The following is an 18,293-nucleotide window of genomic DNA, read 5'->3' as shown; positions in this document are numbered from 1 at the left end:
TCCCCTAGCAGCACAAAAACCTCTGCTTGAGAGGGCTGCGGCGGTGCCCACCTGAATAGAAACGTACACCCCACGGCTTCCCTCCCTGCTGCCCCGCACGGCCCGATCCTGCCCTTTTCGCTGCCTTCAGCTGCTCTGGAATTGCTGCTGGAAGCCGCTCTCTCGTCCTTATCTCACCGGCACCAGCAGCGGCCCCGCGTGCTGTCCCGGGGTTGCGGAGCTCCTGTGCGCGCTGCCCGCTCCCCGCACGCCGTGGGAGCCCCGGCCCGCCCCCGAGCGCTGCCGCTCCCCCGGTGGCCCCGGGCAGCGGGGCGGGGCGAGCCGAGCCCCCGGCGGCGTCCGTCGCGCCGTCACGTGGCTCCGCAGCTCCGCTCCCTCCGCGCTCCGCCATGGCTGCGGCGGCTGCCGCCGGCTCGGTGCTGCTCTGCCTGCTCGGCCTGGTGCTGCCCGGCGGCAGCACGCTGCACACCAAGGGCTCCGTGCCGCTCGACACCATCACCTTCTACAAGGTACGGCGCGGCGGGCGCCGGCGGGCGTGCCGGAGCGCTCGGGGGGCGGGCGTGGGGCCGCTCCGGGCCGTGTGCCCTGCGGCCGGCGGCAGCCGCGGGGGCCGGGGCGCGGGAGGAACGCGGGGGGCACGGCGGGGCCGCTGCCGCCGCTACCGGCGCGGGGAGCGCCCGGTGCTGGCGGAGCGGCCGCGCCGCAGCCAATGGGAGCGCGGCGACCGCGGCCGGCAGCCAATGGGAGCGCGGCGGCCGCGGCCGGCAGCCAATCGGCGCGGTCCAAGTGGAGCCGAGCCGCGCGGTCCGGCCCGGCTCGCTCCGGCCCGGCGGTACCGGCGGTACCGGCGCGGGGAGGTCCGGCCGCAGCCGCGGCTCCTCGGCCAGCGCCGGCCCGGCCCCCTGAGCTTCGGACAGCGAGCACAGGGCCGCTCGGGGCCGGAGCTGTGCTGTCTGTGCCGGTGAGGGAGGGCAGGACCGTGCAGGAATAGAGTCGGGGCCGTGAGCGCGCGTAGCTTGGGTGGTTTCACTTGTTCATCAGACAGCAACAGGCGCTTTGCTTTTGCGCCGATTTTTTTTTTCCTTTCGTTAAATCACTTTGCAAGGAAGGCATCTTCCCAGGGCCTGCTGCGCTCCCCACAGGGACACTGACTGCCCGGCAGGCCCAGGACGGAGCTGCAGCCACCTGTGCACACAGATGTGCAGTGCCTGAGCAGGGCTGGCAGAGCGCTGTGTAGGTGGGGAGCCGTGGTGCAACCTCAACCTGTTCGCTAGAACAAAAAGATTTTGCAAGGTCTTCTATTACAGGGACGGGAAAATCCCTGAAGGGGTGGCAGAGTCCATTGCCAAGCTAGTTGGAAAAGGCATCATTTATGCAGAGCGAGGTTGAGGTGAAGAGGAATCGATTAAAGTGTGTATTCTCCATTTCCTGAACCACTACACTTCCAGCATCTCCACTGCCTACTCTCCTAACCAAGAGTGCAGCTCTCACGCTGGGACACTTCAGAATGACTGTACATTTAGTCTCTCTCCTCTTCATGTCCCACTGTAAAATGTTTTAGCTGATCTTCTTCCAAGATGCCAGTCAGATTTGCAATAAGCAAATCTTATAATTAAAGGTGTTATCAGATTCTCCCAAACCTACCACGTACTATCTTTATCATCTGGTGCAGGAACACAGACACCCAAAGCTCAGTCTTTCCTCCACACAACAGTGAGTCATTTCTGAAGGGCCATAATTACATAAAATTTCCCTTCTCCTCTGCATCTCCCCATTGCACAGGAAAAAAAAGGACAAGCAAAAGCAACTTTTGGTGAGTTGTAGATTGCTCAGACCTGAATCGATCAAGTTCTGTCTTGTCTTTTCCCCTTTTTCTTCTTGTTTTAGGTTATCCCAAAGCATAAGTTTGTCCTTGTGAAGTTTGACACACAATATCCCTATGGCGAGAAACAAGATGAGTTTAAAAAGCTGGCGGAGAGCTCTGGCTCCAGTGAGGATCTGCTGGTGGCTGAAGTGGGAATATCAGGTGAGGAACTCTGAGAAGATGCAAGCAGTGTGGGCTGGCGAGGAGGGGATGAATTTCAGTGTGATTTCTGCAGGTTCTGGGGCAATTCTGGGGGTGGGGGGGTGGATGTGAGAGTGGAGCTCCTGCCCTGGCTGAGCCTGGCTGTGTGTGGGAGAGCTGCTTATCCATCTGGGCTGGGTAATGAGGAGTCAGCCCACGCTGCTGAACTGCTGCCACCTCCTCATCCCCAGCAATTCTTGCCTTTTTCTCCCCCCTTCTTTGCTGAGAGAAACCTTTTTGTCCCGTGCGCAGGGAACAGACCTTACAAGAATCACGTTTTAGCCGCAATCCTGGTCAGACAAAAAATGTTTGCTGTGATTAATTCCATGCAGCAAACCCAGGGGCAGCACAGCAAGGGGTTGCTGCACTGTGGCTGCTCTAACTCGATGTGATTGTGACTGGATTTAAGAGAAAAAGAGTGAAGAATAGATCACTGTCCCTTGACGTGCTCTGGCTTTGTTGGTTGAATTAAGAATTTAGGCTTAATTATCAAACTGTGAAGTTTTACCCACTCTGTTGTTTCTAAACATATGTGGAATACTCTAAGTAGCATAATTGAAATGTCTTTATTTTTCGTCCTCAAGAATAAATATAATTTATGTAAGATGAGTAAAAATCTTGTAGCTTGGCATGCTGTCAGAACCGAATCATTCTCTGCACACAGGCAGGAAAAACTCTTATTTAACTGTAAAATCAGATAAAATCAATGGAAAGAGGAAAATAAGAGGAAAAAGGGCATTGATTTACCATAAGGAAGATGGGGTTTATACAAAAGGTCCTGCCAATGTCTTACACTCTCACAGTGACTGCAAAACACCATCACAGTCTTTTTCTTTGGAAAACCCACTGAATGTTTGCCTTGCGCAAATGATTTCACGAGGTGTTTTTATTTCAGTGTGTGGCATTTCCTTGGAACAGGCTCCCCAGGGGATGGTCACAGCCCCAAGGCTGCCAGAGCTCAGTTTGAGCAATGCTCTCAGGCACAGGGTGGGATTTTGGGGTGTCCTGAGCAGGGCTGGGAGTTGGACTCAGTGATCCTTGTGGGGTCCCTTCCACCTCAGGATATTTCCATGGCTCTGTGGGTTTTTTTGCAAACAGGTAATTAGGACATGTTGAAGCACTGGCTACAAATATTTGTGTGGGAGGGAATCCTAATTTAATTTTTTATTAACTGTGCTTTTCTGTGTTTCGTTGTCCCTTGACAGATTACGGTGATAAACTGAACACTGAGCTGGGAGAGAAGTACAAGCTGGACAAGGAAAAGTTCCCTGTTTTTCACTTGTTCCAGGATGGTGACTTTAACAATCCCTTACTTTATGGTGGTGAAATCAAGGCTGGGGCTATTCAGCGCTGGCTGAAGAGTAATGGCATCTACCTGGGGATGCCAGGCTGCCTGAAGGAGTATGATGTGCTGGCCAGCAAATTTGTGAGCACCACAGAGAAATCTGATCGCCAGGCCCTCCTGAAAAAGGGGCAGGAGAATTTAGGAAAAGCAAAAGAAACCGAGAAGAAGTCAGCAGAGCAATACTTGAAAATTATGAGCAAGATCCTGGAACAGGGAGAGGAGTTTGCTGCTAATGAGGTTGTCCGAATCACAAAGCTGATCGAGAAGAACAAGATGAGTGATGGAAAGAAGGAGGAGCTCCAGAAAAGCCTCAACATCCTCGCTTCTTTCCTGAAGAAGAATAGTGAAAAAGATGAGCTCTGATGTGTTGGAGAACTCTCTAGAAGCTGTGAAACATTGTCAAGAGTCCTAACCAGTTCTCCTTAATGCAAGCAAACTTCCCGCTGACTTCATGAGGGCAGCAGATTTCCTTCTGGGATTCTCAATTTAGAAGATCAAGAGGAAGACGTTTCTCAAAAACACAGTATTCTAAATATTGGAAAAACCACCTAAGAGCAAGACAGCAGTATTGTGTAATACTATCTAATAACTGTTAAAGCAGACAACAACAAAAAAAGCTCTAGATTGGCCAGAAGCTCATTCTTGGTGGTTTTTACAGCTGTTCCCTGGCTAACAAATAACAAAATTCAGTCTCTCATTCCATCTTAAAGGTACAGATTGGGTGCCCTCTACATCCCCACCTTTCCCTGTCCGTAATATCCTTGGGTTTTATGCCTGTTAATCTACCCCTCACCCACCTTGTGTTGTCCCACTTGGGCTCTAAAACTTGTTCTTACCTGTTGTTGACTAAACAACTCAGAGCTTCCTTTTTCTGCCTTTTCCTTCCATGGCTTCTGTCCCTGTTTGCTTTGGGTATCAGCCAAATGCTGGCAGTGAAGACAATTCACAGCTTGCCCCTCATTTTCTGTCCAGAGCAGCCGTTTCATCAAATGTTCTCCCGAAATCCTTTGTGATACCCTGACACAGTGAGTGAAGTGAGTTCTGAGCAAGGGCAGAGTCTCCTTGAGGTGCTATTACACTCAGTCTCACCAGTTTGTGCAAAAAATCGGGTTTTCGGAGGTAAATTTGGATGAGTTTTCTTACAGCTGAAGAGGTGTTTTACCTGCCCCAGCTTCCTGAACAAAATGTTTTTCTAGCCTCCAGAAGCAATTGACACTGTCAAACTGAAGCCTCATCAGTGTTTGGTAGTTCTAAATGTTTGAAAATGAGGTCTTGTAGGAGGGAGCAGAAGTATTTGTGTCCTTAGAAGCCTCATCTGTGTTATTTAAAAGGAGATGCCTAGCCCGAGGATCAGATCAGTCCTCAAAACTGTGCAGTTCACACTCTGTGGAATTCGGATGCCTCTGGAAGATGCTGAAGCCCTGGTCCGGGTTACGGAGTTGGAAAGAGAAACACCTGCGAGTTTTACCTTAAAAGTATGCTCTAAACAAAACTGATTCCTGTGGGAGCTTTGCTGCCTTTTGAATATTGGGGCGGGTACAAGGAGCAGATGTTGCTGTGAGATAAAGTGTATTAATAATGCTATAATAAAAAAAAAAAAAAATCCACTTCAGAGCTGCTTCTTAAACCACTTCATAGAGATATTACTGCCGATTCCGTGATCAGCGGGGATGCTCAGCCAGATGATGGGAGCAAGATGAGGGAAGCTGAGGGTGTCTTTCGGCCCAGCTCTTTCTTCCCTCAGGAGTGGCAGAGGAAGAACCCCGGCAGGGTGGGCTGAGGGGAGCTGTTCCCAAAGCACTGAGGGAAGGAACTATGCCCCAGACTCTGAAGGGAGCAGCTCCTGATGGGATCAGCACTTGATGGGATCGTGTCCGGGCTCTCTGAGGGGAGCAGCCCTGGGACTCTGAAGGAATGAACCGTGTCCCGGCTCTCTGAGGGGAGCAGCTCTGGGACTCTGAAGGAACCGTGTCCGGGCTCTCTGAGGGGAGCAGCCCCTGGGACTCTGAAGGAACCTGTCCGGGCTCTCTGAGGGGAGCAGCTCTGGGACTCTGAAGGAACCGTGTCCGGGCTCTCTGAGGGGAGCAGCTCTGGGACTCTGAAGGAACGTGTCCGGGCTCTCTGAGGGGAGCAGCTCTGGGTCTCTGAAGGAACCCTGTCCAGGCTCTCTGAGGGGAGCAGCCCCTGGGACTCTGAAGGAACCGTGTCCGGGCAGCCCCCTCAGAGCCGCCGCCGCCCGCGCGCCCCTCGAAGCGCGTTCCCGCCCCCGGGCGGTGGTGACGTCACGAGGGGGCGGGGCCGAGGCTCCGCGGGGTCGCCTCAGGGCGGCTCCGTGAGGGGAGCCCGGGGCGGCGGTGGCCGAAGCGAGCCCGCCCACCGGGGCTCGGCCGGTTCTGCCCCCGGAGGGATGCGCGGCACGCCGGTCCCCGGGACGCCAATCCCGCTGTTTGTCCCGGGCTCTTGCCCCCTCAGCCCCTCTCTGCGACCGAGCGCTCCACGCAGCCAGCCCCGCCGGCGGGGGCCGGGCGCGGTGCGGCCCCGGGGCGGAGCGCGGGCGGTGCCCGCAGCCCCGGAGCGGTGCGGCGGTGGCGGCGGTACCCATGGCCCTGCCGGCGGAGGCGGACCGACTTGATGGGGGCTGGCAGGAGGTGAGCGAGCCCCTCCGGCACCGGGACCCCTAGGGACAGCGGCTGCCCCTTCCCCGGGACATCGCTCTGCGCGTCTCTTCTCCATCCCCTCACGTTCCTTCCCCAGCCCTGCGCCTCGCTCCGCGCCCGGCGGCACCGGCAGCCCTGCACGATCCTCTCCCGCTCCCTGTCCCCGGTCGGCGCTGCTTATTGCTCTTCGGGACCCTGCTGTCCCAAGTCCCCGGTCTGTGTTGCCCATCCCGCGGTCCCTGGTCCCTGTCCCCGCTTTTCTCCGGCACCCGCCAGTCCACCTTCCCAGGCACACGCTGCCCGCTCCTATCCCGATCCCCGGTCCTTGTCGCTCCTCCCGGGACCCCGCGGTCCCCGGGCGCTCCTGCCGCGCCTGGGGCTATGTCACCTGAGCTCCCTCCCGTCCTTCTCCCCAGGTCTACTCTGCGCTCCAGTGGATCCAGTTCACCATGGCCATGCTCAGGTACGACACGCGGCCCCTGGAGTCACTGTCGCGGAGATGATTTTACCCAGAAAAGCAAAAAAAGAGAACTCGCGTCTCCCAGCGAGGCAGACGCGCTCCTGTTCCAACCTGTGCTTTGTTTTCTCAGCGTTGTAGGTTCCAGCTCAATTATTGCCTACGCCGTCTTCCAAAACGCAGTGAGGTCCCCTGAGGTAAGGTCTAAACTTCCTTCTCCCTCCCTAAGCCATGGTGTCGGCCGCTGCAGGTGGGTCACACCTGTAGCACAGAGCCTCTCCTAAGAGCAGCTGCTGGGCTCAGGGTTATGTAGTTAAACCTTGTTTAATAGCTGCGAGGCAAAGGGCTTTGCTAAGAATTGGGCTCTTTGTCTTGGTAGGAGGTGAAAGGACTAACCTTGAACCTGTGCTTCTGCAGGGAGAAGCAGGTTCCTTAGCTCCCTGCTTTCTGCTGCTCCAGGAAAGTCCTCCAGTCATTCCTAGGAGCAGGGATTTCCTAGCGTGCCTTCCCCAGTGGGGCCAAACTCCTGAGGGGCTGAGGGGTTGCGCACAAAGCTGCTGAAGTGCAAATTGGAGCTGCCCCTGAGAAATGCTTTTACAGGTGTTGGTCCTTGGCTATCTCTGAAGAGTTTCTCTGGGCAGGTGTGCTACTAAAACTGACCCCACAGCCCTCCATCCCATCCTGCCAGGCTTGGATATCTACACGCAGTCCCTCTGTGTGTCCAGGATTTCCTGGGGGCAGTGAGCCAAGCTGATCCCTGTGAAGTTGGGATTTGCTGTCCAGGATTTGCAGGCTCAGCCTGCACTGGTGGACCACGCAGAAAGTCAGTGTATTTGTCCTTCTTTCATCTTCATGTTCTTTGTACGTTTTGGGCTTGATCTACAGTCCAGAGAATGGGACTTCTAGGGGAATTCACGGAGCTGTCCCTGGAGAAGCAAGGAATGCAGGCAACTGATACATAGTTGGATGACACGGTGGGAAGGAGGACGCGAGTCCATGTTTACAGGGCAAATCTGTCCCACTTAAAACAGGCAGGACCTTGCTCCCAGCCAACCTCCTGGAAACGCTCTGCCCAGCACATCCAGAATAAACTGGAGGTCCCCACGCATTCCCAGGGAAGAACGAAGGCTGGGACTTCACCTTGGTGCCGGGATGGAAAACCTGCTTGAGCTTGTGCTGCTCAAGGTGCACATCAAAGCCTCCTCCTACCACACCTGGAAAGCTCCAGGTGTGCTTCCCTCCTGGGGTCCTCCCCTCTGGAATGATGTGGAGCTGGGGTTGGCAGTGTCCTGGGGTGACTCAGCAGCCTCATCCCGTTGGCTTCCATGGCCGGCTTACTCAGGAGCCCTTCTGCTCTCAGTCATGTGATGGGGCCGTGGCTCGGGAGCTGCTCGTGAGCCACACATGGCTCCAGGTCACCAAATGGGCCCTTCCTGCTCCAGAGGGTCCAGATGTTTCTGCTCAGATTATTTCTGCAAATCCGGATGGGAGGGCTGGATGCCAGCTGGAGGGACTGGTTTACATCAGCCTTCCAGGCTCTTCTGCTGCCAGGGGAGATCTGGTGCTCGGTTTCAAAAGTGACAGAATCTCCATTAACTTCCCCATGTCTTGTCCTCATGTCTCGGGCCTGAAGTGGAAGTTTATAAACAAAAGGGCTGGAAGAGATCCATATCAAAGCTTGCCACAAACAGCTTATTCCCTGAGTCATGAGGACCCACAGCAAAACATTTAAAAATAAACAGCTCTGGAGGCTGGGAGGAGAAACACTTCCCTTCCTGCCCCCAACCTCAGAAATCAAATATTGCATTCTTGAGCTTGTTTTCTGTCTCTGTGGGGGTCAGTAAAACCCTTCAGCCTGAGGTAAATCATTCAGAAGAGATGATGGCAAGCAAGGAAGAAACCTCAGCTCAACAAGTTTGAGGAAGAAACCTCAGCTCAACAGGTTTGAGGAAGAAACCTCAGCTCAACAGGTTTGAGGAAGAAACCTCAGCTCATCATGTGCCTGGGCCATGGCCACAGAGCCAAATCCCCGTGTGTGCTGCAGCTGAAGCTGCCAGGATGTAAATCATTACATCTTTGCAGTCCCTTCCTCTATTTTATAAATACCAGTGGTTATTTTCTTTCCCCTTTTGCAAGCCATAGCCACACTTGTCCCTATGTCACCTACTTCTTTATTCAGGTCTCTGCCAAAACAGCTCCTGGACCCACTTGTGCTGGAGAAAAAGGTCACCTGTTTGATTGCAAAAGTGACTTCTTTGCTCATTTTAGAGCTGTTTGGTTTAACCTGCCTTGATCACAAACTGGACAGTGCCCCCAGCCTGTCGTGCCAGGGCTTCATTTCTGTGCCAGTCAGGAAAAGCCTGGTTAAAAAAGGCATTTATAGATGAAATCAAATTAAAATCAACTCCAGATCTTTATGCCTCATGCTCCTTCATGCCTTAAGGACAAATCTGGCTCCATCAGATCTACCTTAACTCTTATCAGTCTTCCTAAGTTCTCTCTCACTGCGCATGGGAACAAGTATAACTAACACGTGATGGGTGGCATACATTTACTTCCAGGACAATACTGAGGCAAATCTCACCAGAAAGCTCAACTCCCTGGAAAGAAATACAAAATCAAAGCCTCAAGCATTTCTATGCTGTGTTTAGCATTATAATTTTCTGTAGGGAAAGAAAAGCACCAAAATTTTCTCTCTTGGATGCTGAAAATGAGGTTCCAAATGCTTCAATTAAGAATGTGGGTAATTAGGCTGCTTTTCCAGAGTCCCTGCTCTCCCACTAACAAGGAAAATGTTGGCCAGAATTTTGCACAAATGTTTTCCTGCAGTGTTTACAGTCCTGGCCAGTGTGTGCAAACTGGAAATGGGCTGGAAACTGTTGTTAAAGGAGACATGACTCCTTTTCAGCAAGATGCAGCAGAGACTAATGGTTCTCAGTGGAAATTAATCCGGCGTGTAAAATAAACCCACCCTTAGTCACCAGCTGAAATGACATTGAACACATAGAAAAATGTTTGTTTCAAGTTATTCCAGACCTGAGGAGGGGGTTTGTGTTTACCAAAAGTTTGATTTCTATGTGTTTATTTAAAACACGATGTCTCTTCTCCCTGCCAACCTGTCCCATTCTGCAAAATTGTAGCATGATGGATAATTGGGATATTTTCTGTAAGTTTTGATGCTGCTCTTGGATCCTGTGGCAGAAGTGGTGGTTGGAGTAGGGAATGTGCATTGGAACAGCTCCTGAGAGCACAAATCCATGTGGATTTTCCCTGCAAGGAGAGTTGTCTCACCAGAAGAGCTGGGGGGTGACAGTGTTCAGATTACCTGACATTGATGTCTGAGCACAATTAATCTTTCTGCTGTGATTGGTGTAGGAATTTTAAAGGACTGGAAACAAGGATGATATTTCGGAGTAGAGGCTGAAACGTTTTCCTCTGTTAGCTTTTCTTTGAACTTGCTTGTGAAAGTAGAGGAGACTTTTTTATTGAAGCTTTCAGGGTTTGCTGCAGATGAATTGACTGCTCTCAGAAATGTTGTCACAGTGCTTCCCTGAGGGTAAAATCATCCCTCCACAAAGTGCCACTCATGCCCCACTTCCCCTCAGCTAAGGCTTTCAAAATAACTTTGCAATGGGACACGGTGTTCTACTGAAAAACTTTCCTCACCTGCAGAAAAACCTTTGGAAGGCTGTATTAACTATCTTTATGTCTATAACAGAATAAAACTGCAGCTGGGGGCGGAAGGAGGTGTGGGAGGGCTGTGGCTCCACTCACACCTGCTGAGCCTTTTCCCTTTTCCAGGTGCGTCCACTTTTCTACCTGAGCCTCTCGGATCTGTTCCTGGGCATGTGCTGGCTGGCTGGGGCCCTGCTCTACAGCTCACCCCTCTCCCAGCAGGACCTCATCTGCTACAACCTGCAGGCCACGGGACAGGTGAGTGGCCTTGGCATCACATTCCAAAATTAACCTTGTAATTTGTCATAATTAACCTCGCTGGTGAGCCGTGGGGGCTGTTTCTAGACAGGCTTTAGCAGATCTCTTGGCTTTGTGTGGAAAAGGGAGATATTGACACTGGAGTTTAGGATCCTCTGGTGTGTGAGAAGAAAAGAGAAGGTGGGATTTTGTGGTTGCTTGTGTGAAACGAGCAGATGGGACTTGATCTCTTTCCCATTGGATCCATGCCCATGGATCTCTGTGCTCTCCCATGGCAGCTTTTCTCTTTCCCTTTGTGCCTCCTCCAGCCTGGGTGGGAACAGACACATTCTGTGGCTTGCTTGAGCTCAGACTTAAATTGCTCACATGAACATCCCGGTTCTTGCTCTTCCCAAGGATCCTCCATCAGCACAAGCTTTGCTGTGTCCCATTGACTCAGCTGATTCCCTGTTGGAGTAGGGTGGGTGAGCCCTGTTTCCCTGACATTTTGCTGCTGCCTCACCCAGTTCCTGTTTCAACACCAGGAAATCTCAGCTCTCAAAAATCTCTGCAGGGTCTGGCTGAGCTTGGGCCAGGGTGGGGATTCATAAATGATGATCCCTGGAATTAATGATTTCCTTTTAAAGGACATGGCTGGGAAAAGCAAGGGGCTTTTGGAAGCCTTGATGTGTGGGCTTGGGCAGCTCCCTGGGAGTGTGGTGATGCTCACAACTAGGAACTGAATGTCCTTGTGGAACAGCAGCATCCAAAGCTGGAAAGGATCTCCATGTGCCCCAGAGAGGGCAGGGAAGTAGCTGCAGGTGCAGGATGGGATTGTTCCTCCTGTTGTGTGTGGGGATGGGCTCCTGCAGCCCAAGGTTGTTTCAGCAGCTGTTTTTGGGTGTACAGATGTGCTGCTGAGGCTGGTGAGAGCAGCTGTTCCACTCCAGGCTCATCTCTGGTCTCTCCAGCTCTACTGGCTCCACAATATGTTCATGTTGAGAGAAACAGTGTGGTTTGGGTAACCTGGCCACTTGGGAATGATGCAGAACGACATCAAAGATGTTTTCAAGGTGATGGTAAATGAGGAGAGCTTGGGAGAGGTTTTCAGGAAGGTGGAAGGAGCATGCAGGACTGAGGCTGTTCCTGAGCTTTTCCCTTGCCTGGGGGACCGTTCTTTAAGCTGTGTGATCTTTTTATGGCCTGGAGGAGGCAATTTGCACTTCTAGAGGAGAAATAGGTTGGCTATGGAAAATATGCTCATAATTTCTCAGCTCCCTTGCACTTCTGGCTCTTCTCTGCCCTCACTTTTTCCAGCCTGCAGCTGTGCTTCTCAGGGACAGCAGCACAGGATGGGACGAGGTGGGAGCTTTGTGTTCATGCTGGGTGGGCAGAGCTGGCCTTGGGCCAGTCCTTCCAGGACGGGGCTTGTGGTGGGGTCAGTCACACCCTGACCTCTGCCAGCGTCCCCTGGCTCCTCTCCCTTGTGCCACCACCTGTCCCCACAGCGCAGGGACCGCCTGGGTGGCAGCGCCGGATTGTGCCTGGCAAGAGCTGTCGCTGCTGTTTGCTCTGGGAGAAATTAAAACAAACTGAGCCCTTGCCATAGCAACCTTCCCCCCAGGGCACGTGACAGTGCAGGACCTCCTCACTCAACACCCTGCAGTGCCCTTGAGAGGTGGGAACACCTTGTGCGTAAGAAGGAGCCAGTAACAGGTTGAACCAGCAGATTCTGCAGAGCAGGAGGGATCTGGAAGCTGATGGAATGAGTAAATAAATGTCTCAATGTGCTTCTGGGTGTCTCACAAGCACCTGGAACTTCTCTGCACACTGACACCCAGAAGGTGTTTTGGATGTGCAGCGGTGAGGACGGGCAGGGAATTTGCAGCCCTTGGAGAGTCCTGGTGATGTGTCAAGGCACTGCCTTAGGAGCAGGGCAATATTTCGCTTTGTTCAGGCTGTTTGCCATTATTTGTCACCACAGGCTGATGTTGCAGTGGACGGAGCTGCCCGGTGTCCAAACTGTGTCATAAAGGAGGAGATTGCTTTGTTTCTTGGGTTTTCCCTCTTTTAGCCCCAGAGCTTTGATTGATATGAATGTAAACACTGCTCCCTTTGCTGTCCCTTGTTCTCTCCTCCTCCTGCCTTGCAATAATAAAGTCCAGAATAGATATTGTGGTTATAATTGCACAACTCCCCCATGGTCTTCCAGTTCAGTTCCAGTGGCCTAATAATGTCCTGGCAGGCTCTGCTCACGCTGGGCAGCACAATGGGAGCCACACAAGTGGGATAATGAGGGATTCTTTTGTCTCTGCTTTATCTCCTCATGGGCAGTGCTGCAGGACTGTCCCCAACCCCAAAGCTGGGGCTTGGGAGAGCAGAATTCCCTTCCCCTTCCTGCTGGCACCTTCACAAGTAGCATTTGGGCTCCTGTTCCAGAAGGCAGCACTGACATTTCATGAACCTCTCCCAGGCGTCCTGAAGTGCAAGAGAATGATCCTTGTGGACTGTTTTGGCCTTCTCTGGAAGTAGCTGGAATAGGGCAACAGCCCCTCATTAAAACTCATTTAATGAGCTGGAAAGTCACTGCAGCGTTCCTGTGGCAGCCCTTGGACTCAGCCTCTTGAGCCAGCCAAGAGCATTCACAACCTCAGTGAAGGAGGCCAAGTTTGTTTAGTGACCACTTTCCCAACCATGGATGATAACCAGGGTGGCAGACCTGTGCTCCTTGTCCTTTTTGGCAAAAGATAGCAAAGCCACAGGGAAAAAAAAAAAAAAAAAACCACCAAAAAAAACTTGTCCAGCCCTTCCTCTTTGCCTTTGCCACTGAAGTTTGTGTTTCCTATGACAAACACGGCACATGCATGTGCATGGTCTGATTAGGCAGCCTGGAGCAAGCATGAATTTGGAAACAAATTTGATCAAGATTTGGCGGGGAGGGGTGGGTTATAGGAAGTTTTAGATAATTGGAGTCATCTCAAGCTGGAATCAAAGGCTATGAAACTCTCAGTGTGCTCTATCTTTTCTCCTTTTTCCCTGTGGATGAAGAAAAGGGGTTTTGGTTAACTCAGGTTGAGGGCAGAGAATATCTGCCCTCACATTCCTCTTGAAATATCCAATTGTTTTCTGTTTCCGTGAATTCTCTGCGTAGTGAGCTCATTATGCAAGAAGCAAATCTAAATGTCACATCTGTGCTTTGTTTCCTAATGGACGTAGCATTAAGAGAGTGCAAGGGCCTCTGAAACCCTCATTGCCAGGCTCTGAGCCAAAAAAATGAGCCAGATCACAAAGGTTTTTATTTCTAAGGCAGTCCTGCTGTCATTAGTTCTCCTGTCTGAGGCCAAAGTGAAGCTGCTTTTGCATGGTTTAAAGTGGGAATCTCTCTCCAGCCTGGCTCTTCCCAGGGTCTGCTTGGACCCTCACTTTTGGCATCCTCCCTCTGTTCCATGGGGTTTGGGAGGAACTGAACATGCTAAAGGAATTGTTATTCCAGGACTGAAATGCTGGTTTTTTATTTCTCAGATATTCTACCTGGCCTCTTTTCTCTACACTGTCAACTACACCTGGCACCTGTACATGGACCTCAAGGTGAAATACAACCAGAACCTCTTCAGGGTGCCCCCCCAGGTGAGTGGGACTGGTGTAAAGGCTGGAAACCCAGGGAAAAAAACACAACGCTCAGGAAAACCCTGCCTGCATTGCAGGCTGAGCAAATGCTTCACACCCCATGAGCAAAATCTCTCCTTGCAGTTAATTCCTCCCTCACACCTAAAGAGGGAGGCACCACCACTGCCATGACCAGGCTGGGGAACACCCCAGGTATTCCTGCAAGATGACACATTCCTTATGCAGCTCTTCCCAACAAACCCATCAGCCCCGCTGCCTTACACTGCTTCCCCAGACAACTGCTGTGCACAGGAAACTTTGTATCCCAGACATTCCATCTGGAAGTTCAGGAGCAGCAGGCTCAGCTGCTGAAGTGCTCCCTGGAAGCTGCTTCCTGTGAACCGGGGGCTGTACAGAAATAATTTCATTAAGGTTTTTGGATTTTGCAGGTCGTAGATTATGCAAGTTGTTTTGGCCGAATAGCAACGATCTTGTCGAGGTAAGATTTCATTCTCCCTGGCCGAGGGTGTGGATTTGGTAAGAGTTAATTTTTCCTGGTGGGAGGATGTGGATTTGGTAAACTGCCGTGTGCTGATCCCTGCTTCCTACTTGTTTTGAAGCAAGTTTTATTTAAAAAGCTGTAAAGCTCATCATTAACAGCAGAGCGACCTCATGAATGCAGAGTAAGAGGGTTTTTCCAACCAAGTTAATGATAACTTTATTAACTGGATGTGGTTTTCCAGAAGGTTTCCCTTTACCAATGATTAGCCTTCACAAATGAAAGCCCCAATGCTGGCAAAGCTGATAAAATACTTTTCCAGAGCAGTGCCAATAAAAACAACTCTAAAGTCCTCTGCAGTGATGGGAGAAAAACCAAGCAGCGCCCAAGTGGAGCAGTGCAATAACCCATGACTGTGCTGTCCTTTCTCCTCTCAGCTTGATCCCTTTCCTCCTCATGGTGCCGGTGTTTTGCCTGGGCAACAGCAGTAATTGCTACCAGAACTTCAGCCAGAAGCACGGGTGAGCTTCCTCCCTTCCTGTGGCACTTCCCGGGCTGCAGGGGGTGAGCAGGAGCTCAGGCTCTTCCCCGTGTCCCACAGGTGTCTCCTGATGCACACAGAGATGGCCGAGCCCCCCACGGAGCCGCAGAGCGCGAGCGGCTCCGTCTGCCGCGCGATGCATTTCTACGGCATCGGCGTCTTCCTCATCTCCTTCCTCATCAGCTTCGTGGCCATCCTGGTAAGGCTGCTCCTTGTGTAGCCCTTGGATCACGGGATCACGGAATGGTTTGGGTGGGAAGGCGTCTTCAGCTCATCCAGTGCCACTCCCTGCCGTGGGCAGGGACACCTTCTGCTATCCCAGGCTGCTCCAAGCCCCGTCCAACCTGGCCTTGGACACTTCCAGGCATGGGGCAGTTTTCAATCCATTCCCCCTTGTCTGCTCACTCCATGCTCTTAGTAAATAAGGCGGGGGAATAACTGTGGTGCTGCTTCCTTTTTGGAACGGGCGGTAGGGGAGGGAAAATACCACTGTGCCACCAGATAAATCCATCTGGAGTCCTGTGTTCTGTCAACCCATCCCAGAAATATTTAGCAGGATTTCAAAGGCTTGGAGCTTGGCAGAAGAGATCACCTCCTGCATGGGTCAGCAAGAGGTGATTAATGGTTGGACTCCATGATCTTAGAGATCTTTTCCAGCCTAAACAATTTAATAATTCTAAAATCAATTTCGAGTCTTCAGTTTAGAAAAGGCCACTGCAGGATTTCAGTGCTGCGTGAAAAGGTTGGGCAGACTGGAATCCATCCTGGATGAACCCAACAGATCACAGCCTGTACCATAACATTTGGCTGTTCTTTTCCAGGTTATCCTGAGTCAGGCCCGAGGTCTGTACAAAAGGTTTGTGAACTCCACAGGATTCCTGGGGGATCAGCAGTGGGCCATGATTAAGATGGTGGAACAACGGGTGGTTTTTTACCCCGTCGCCTTCTTCTGCTGCTGGGCCCCAGGTGAGCAGAGAATTCCTCCCACAGCATCCCCCTGTGGAACCCCAGAGAGGTGGGGTTAACATCACCCTCTCATCCATCCCTTTCCACAGCTGTCCTCCTTGGAATGCTGAAACTGACTGCCTCAACAACCAGCAAAATCTACATGGCTCTGCTGATCCTGCAGGTAAATGTCTGCCCCTGCAGCCGCCTGGGCTCTGCCTTCTCACCTTGGGTCTCCTGCCCTGCATCCCTGCTGCATGCAGCTGGACAAGGATCTCTGCTGTGTGAGCCCAAGTCTGATTTATGTTTCTGCTTGGCAAAGATCTTGGTTTGGTGGTTTTTGTTTTTCACGGGCTCAAAAAGGTTTCAGTACTCAAAATCCCAGCACCACGACAATTTAGTGGTCAACATGGTGCTGGGTGGATGTTTGGACTTGGTGACCTCAGAGGTCTTTTTCAACCTCAGTGATTCTGTGGTCACTGAAATTGTAGCAAATAGGACTAGAAAGGATCCACAGAATTTGGGTTTTTTTCCCCCCTTGTCTCTAAGTTTTCCCTATGTCCCTAAGTCTCCAAATGTGATTCTTTAATAACACTTGACCAGCTCCTTCCTGTGCCTGTGGCAGAAGTTAGACATTTTATTAAATTACATGGTTAATACATTTATTTAGTATATAAATATATTTAAAGTATATTCTATATTCGTATAGCATTCCTATTTAATTAGATCCTCATTAAGCATTTATTGAAATAACAGCACAATTTCTCTATCACACGGAGGATAAACTCCTGCTGGGAGGGAGAGGTTTTCCAGGGATCCCTGATCCCCCTGTGCTCTCTCCCAGGCTCTCACCGCAGCTTCCCAGGGGCTCCTGAACTGCCTGGTGTACGGCTGGACCCAGCACGTGTTCCTGTCCCTGAAGCGCGGCTCCCGCCGGGATGTGGACACCCAGACCCCGCTCCTGCGCTCCCAGAAAAAGTTCTACTCCAGCACGGCGCCCTCCGGCCCGCCCGACACCGAGGGCTCCTCCTCCACCCTGCTGTGATGCAGCCGTGCCTGGGAGAGAGGCAGAGTCCTTCCAGCTCCTCCTTATCCAGAGCCGCGATGGAACTGATGGAGCTGTCCCTCGAGCCCCAGCAGGGCTGGCACAGCCAGGCGCTCCGTGGACATAGTTATTTATTTCGTGGATTCTTTCAACGTGGTTAAACCTTTAGTCCAGACTTTCTCCTCCTGGAAATATGGCTAGAAATGCAGCAAACCCCACGTAACGGCTCAGAGACCTGGTCCAGCTCCTTGGAGGTTGGGCAGAGGATGTTTTGTTTTGTTTCTCCAAGTCGTTGCCTTTACAAATTAACAGTAAAGCAAAAGGAGTATTTTTCAATCTCTGCCTTTTAATTCACTCTTAACCATGAGAATTTGCACCACCCTAAGAACCATTGCAGGGAGCGAAGAATTGCAAAGCAGGACAAAACCTGCCTGGAATTTCTGCACGTTTCTCTTCCCTTCTTCCTGCCAACTCCTGATCAGCCACAAAACTCCCAAAAATCAGCTGCTTCGACCCTCTGGAGCATCTCTCATGAACCAGGTGAGCAGGACTTTGTCTGAATCTCTCTTTGCATTTCCAGATGTTCACATGAATTATTTACTGAGGTCCCACCATTCTAGATTAAATAAACCAGACCTTAAGCTGTGTCGAAAACAACTCTTTACCTTTACATTCTGTGTTTTCCAACAGCTTCACTTTTTGGGTCCAACCCAAATTTTTCTCATAGCAGGTTGGACAAGAAGAGGAAATACTCCAGCTTTGTGTAATTAACTTACACAATCTAACTGTGTAAACTCTGGGTAAGTCACACAAGGGCCCTGGAGGTTTGGTCAATGACTTACTTTCTCCTACAGGGTGAGAAAGAGTGAAACAATTCAATCTTGCTGTTCTGCAGGATAAAAACAAGTTTTTCAGCCATCTCCTTCCACCTGGTCCTTCAAATCTTCCTCTAGTCCCAAAGTTTGGACATGGATGACTCAGTGTTTCTCCAGCCCCACTTCAAAGGCAAATATTCCATGGGGAGGATGGGGTCCGTGCCCTGGCACTGGCAGGGCATGAACCACACCCAATCCCATCCCTGAGAGCCTCCTGCACCCTCCTGGCACTGACCCCGTTAGTGCAGCCAGTGCAATTTGTTTAAAAGGGGATTAAGGCTTCATAAGTGATGGAAGATTACCCTGGGAATGATCATTGGATTGCCAGTGGACCATCAGAGCTGGC

General features: G+C 51.5%; 2 protein-coding genes across 3 annotated transcripts in view; both read left to right on the top strand.

Moving 5' to 3' along the window:
* Positions 1-357: 357 nt before the first annotated feature.
* ERP29 (endoplasmic reticulum protein 29) lies at positions 358-5,022 on the top strand. Its single transcript, XM_040080487.2, has 3 exons — positions 358-509; positions 1,888-2,026; positions 3,271-5,022. Exons 1-3 carry the CDS (start codon positions 390-392, stop codon positions 3,771-3,773), a joined length of 762 nt encoding a protein of 253 aa, XP_039936421.1. The 5' UTR covers positions 358-389; the 3' UTR covers positions 3,774-5,022.
* Positions 5,023-5,955: 933 nt separating this feature from the next.
* The window catches only part of TMEM116 (transmembrane protein 116), a 19,555-nt gene continuing 7,217 nt past the window's right edge, over positions 5,956-18,293 (top strand). The window contains exons 1-11 of one of the 2 annotated variants that reach the window (XR_005703358.2): positions 5,956-6,058; positions 6,484-6,530; positions 6,658-6,721; positions 10,326-10,457; positions 13,959-14,063; positions 14,492-14,541; positions 14,979-15,062; positions 15,143-15,281; positions 15,904-16,048; positions 16,138-16,211; positions 16,872-17,612. Coding sequence is in view for 1 of the 2 variants with exons in the window: in XM_040080446.1 (XP_039936380.1) it covers positions 6,011-6,058; positions 6,484-6,530; positions 6,658-6,721; positions 10,326-10,457; positions 13,959-14,063; positions 14,492-14,541; positions 14,979-15,062; positions 15,143-15,281; positions 15,904-16,048; positions 16,138-16,211; positions 16,872-17,072 (1,089 nt within the window). In the remaining variant the exon portion in view is untranslated. Of the gene's footprint in view, positions 6,059-6,483; positions 6,531-6,657; positions 6,722-10,325; positions 10,458-13,958; positions 14,064-14,491; positions 14,542-14,978; positions 15,063-15,142; positions 15,282-15,903; positions 16,049-16,137; positions 16,212-16,871; positions 17,723-18,293 lie in introns of those variants that run through there. The other variant, XM_040080446.1, reaches the window with a different exon arrangement.

Source organism: Hirundo rustica, chromosome 17, assembly GCF_015227805.2.
Source record: "Hirundo rustica isolate bHirRus1 chromosome 17, bHirRus1.pri.v3, whole genome shotgun sequence".
In the NCBI taxonomy this organism is placed as follows: domain Eukaryota; kingdom Metazoa; phylum Chordata; class Aves; order Passeriformes; family Hirundinidae; genus Hirundo; species Hirundo rustica.
This window is presented reverse-complemented; position numbering and strand designations above follow the sequence as displayed.

Bases quoted from the DNA above. Each gene is read 5' to 3' on its own strand.
- ERP29 (XM_040080487.2), top strand. From the start codon at position 390: ATGGCTGCGGCGGCTGCCGCCGGCTCGGTGCTGCTCTGCCTGCTCGGC. The intron at 510-1,887 runs GTACGGCGCGGC...TTCTTGTTTTAG, and splicing joins ACACCATCACCTTCTACAAG to GTTATCCCAAAGCATAAGTT. The intron at 2,027-3,270 runs GTGAGGAACTCT...GTCCCTTGACAG, and splicing joins GGCTGAAGTGGGAATATCAG to ATTACGGTGATAAACTGAAC.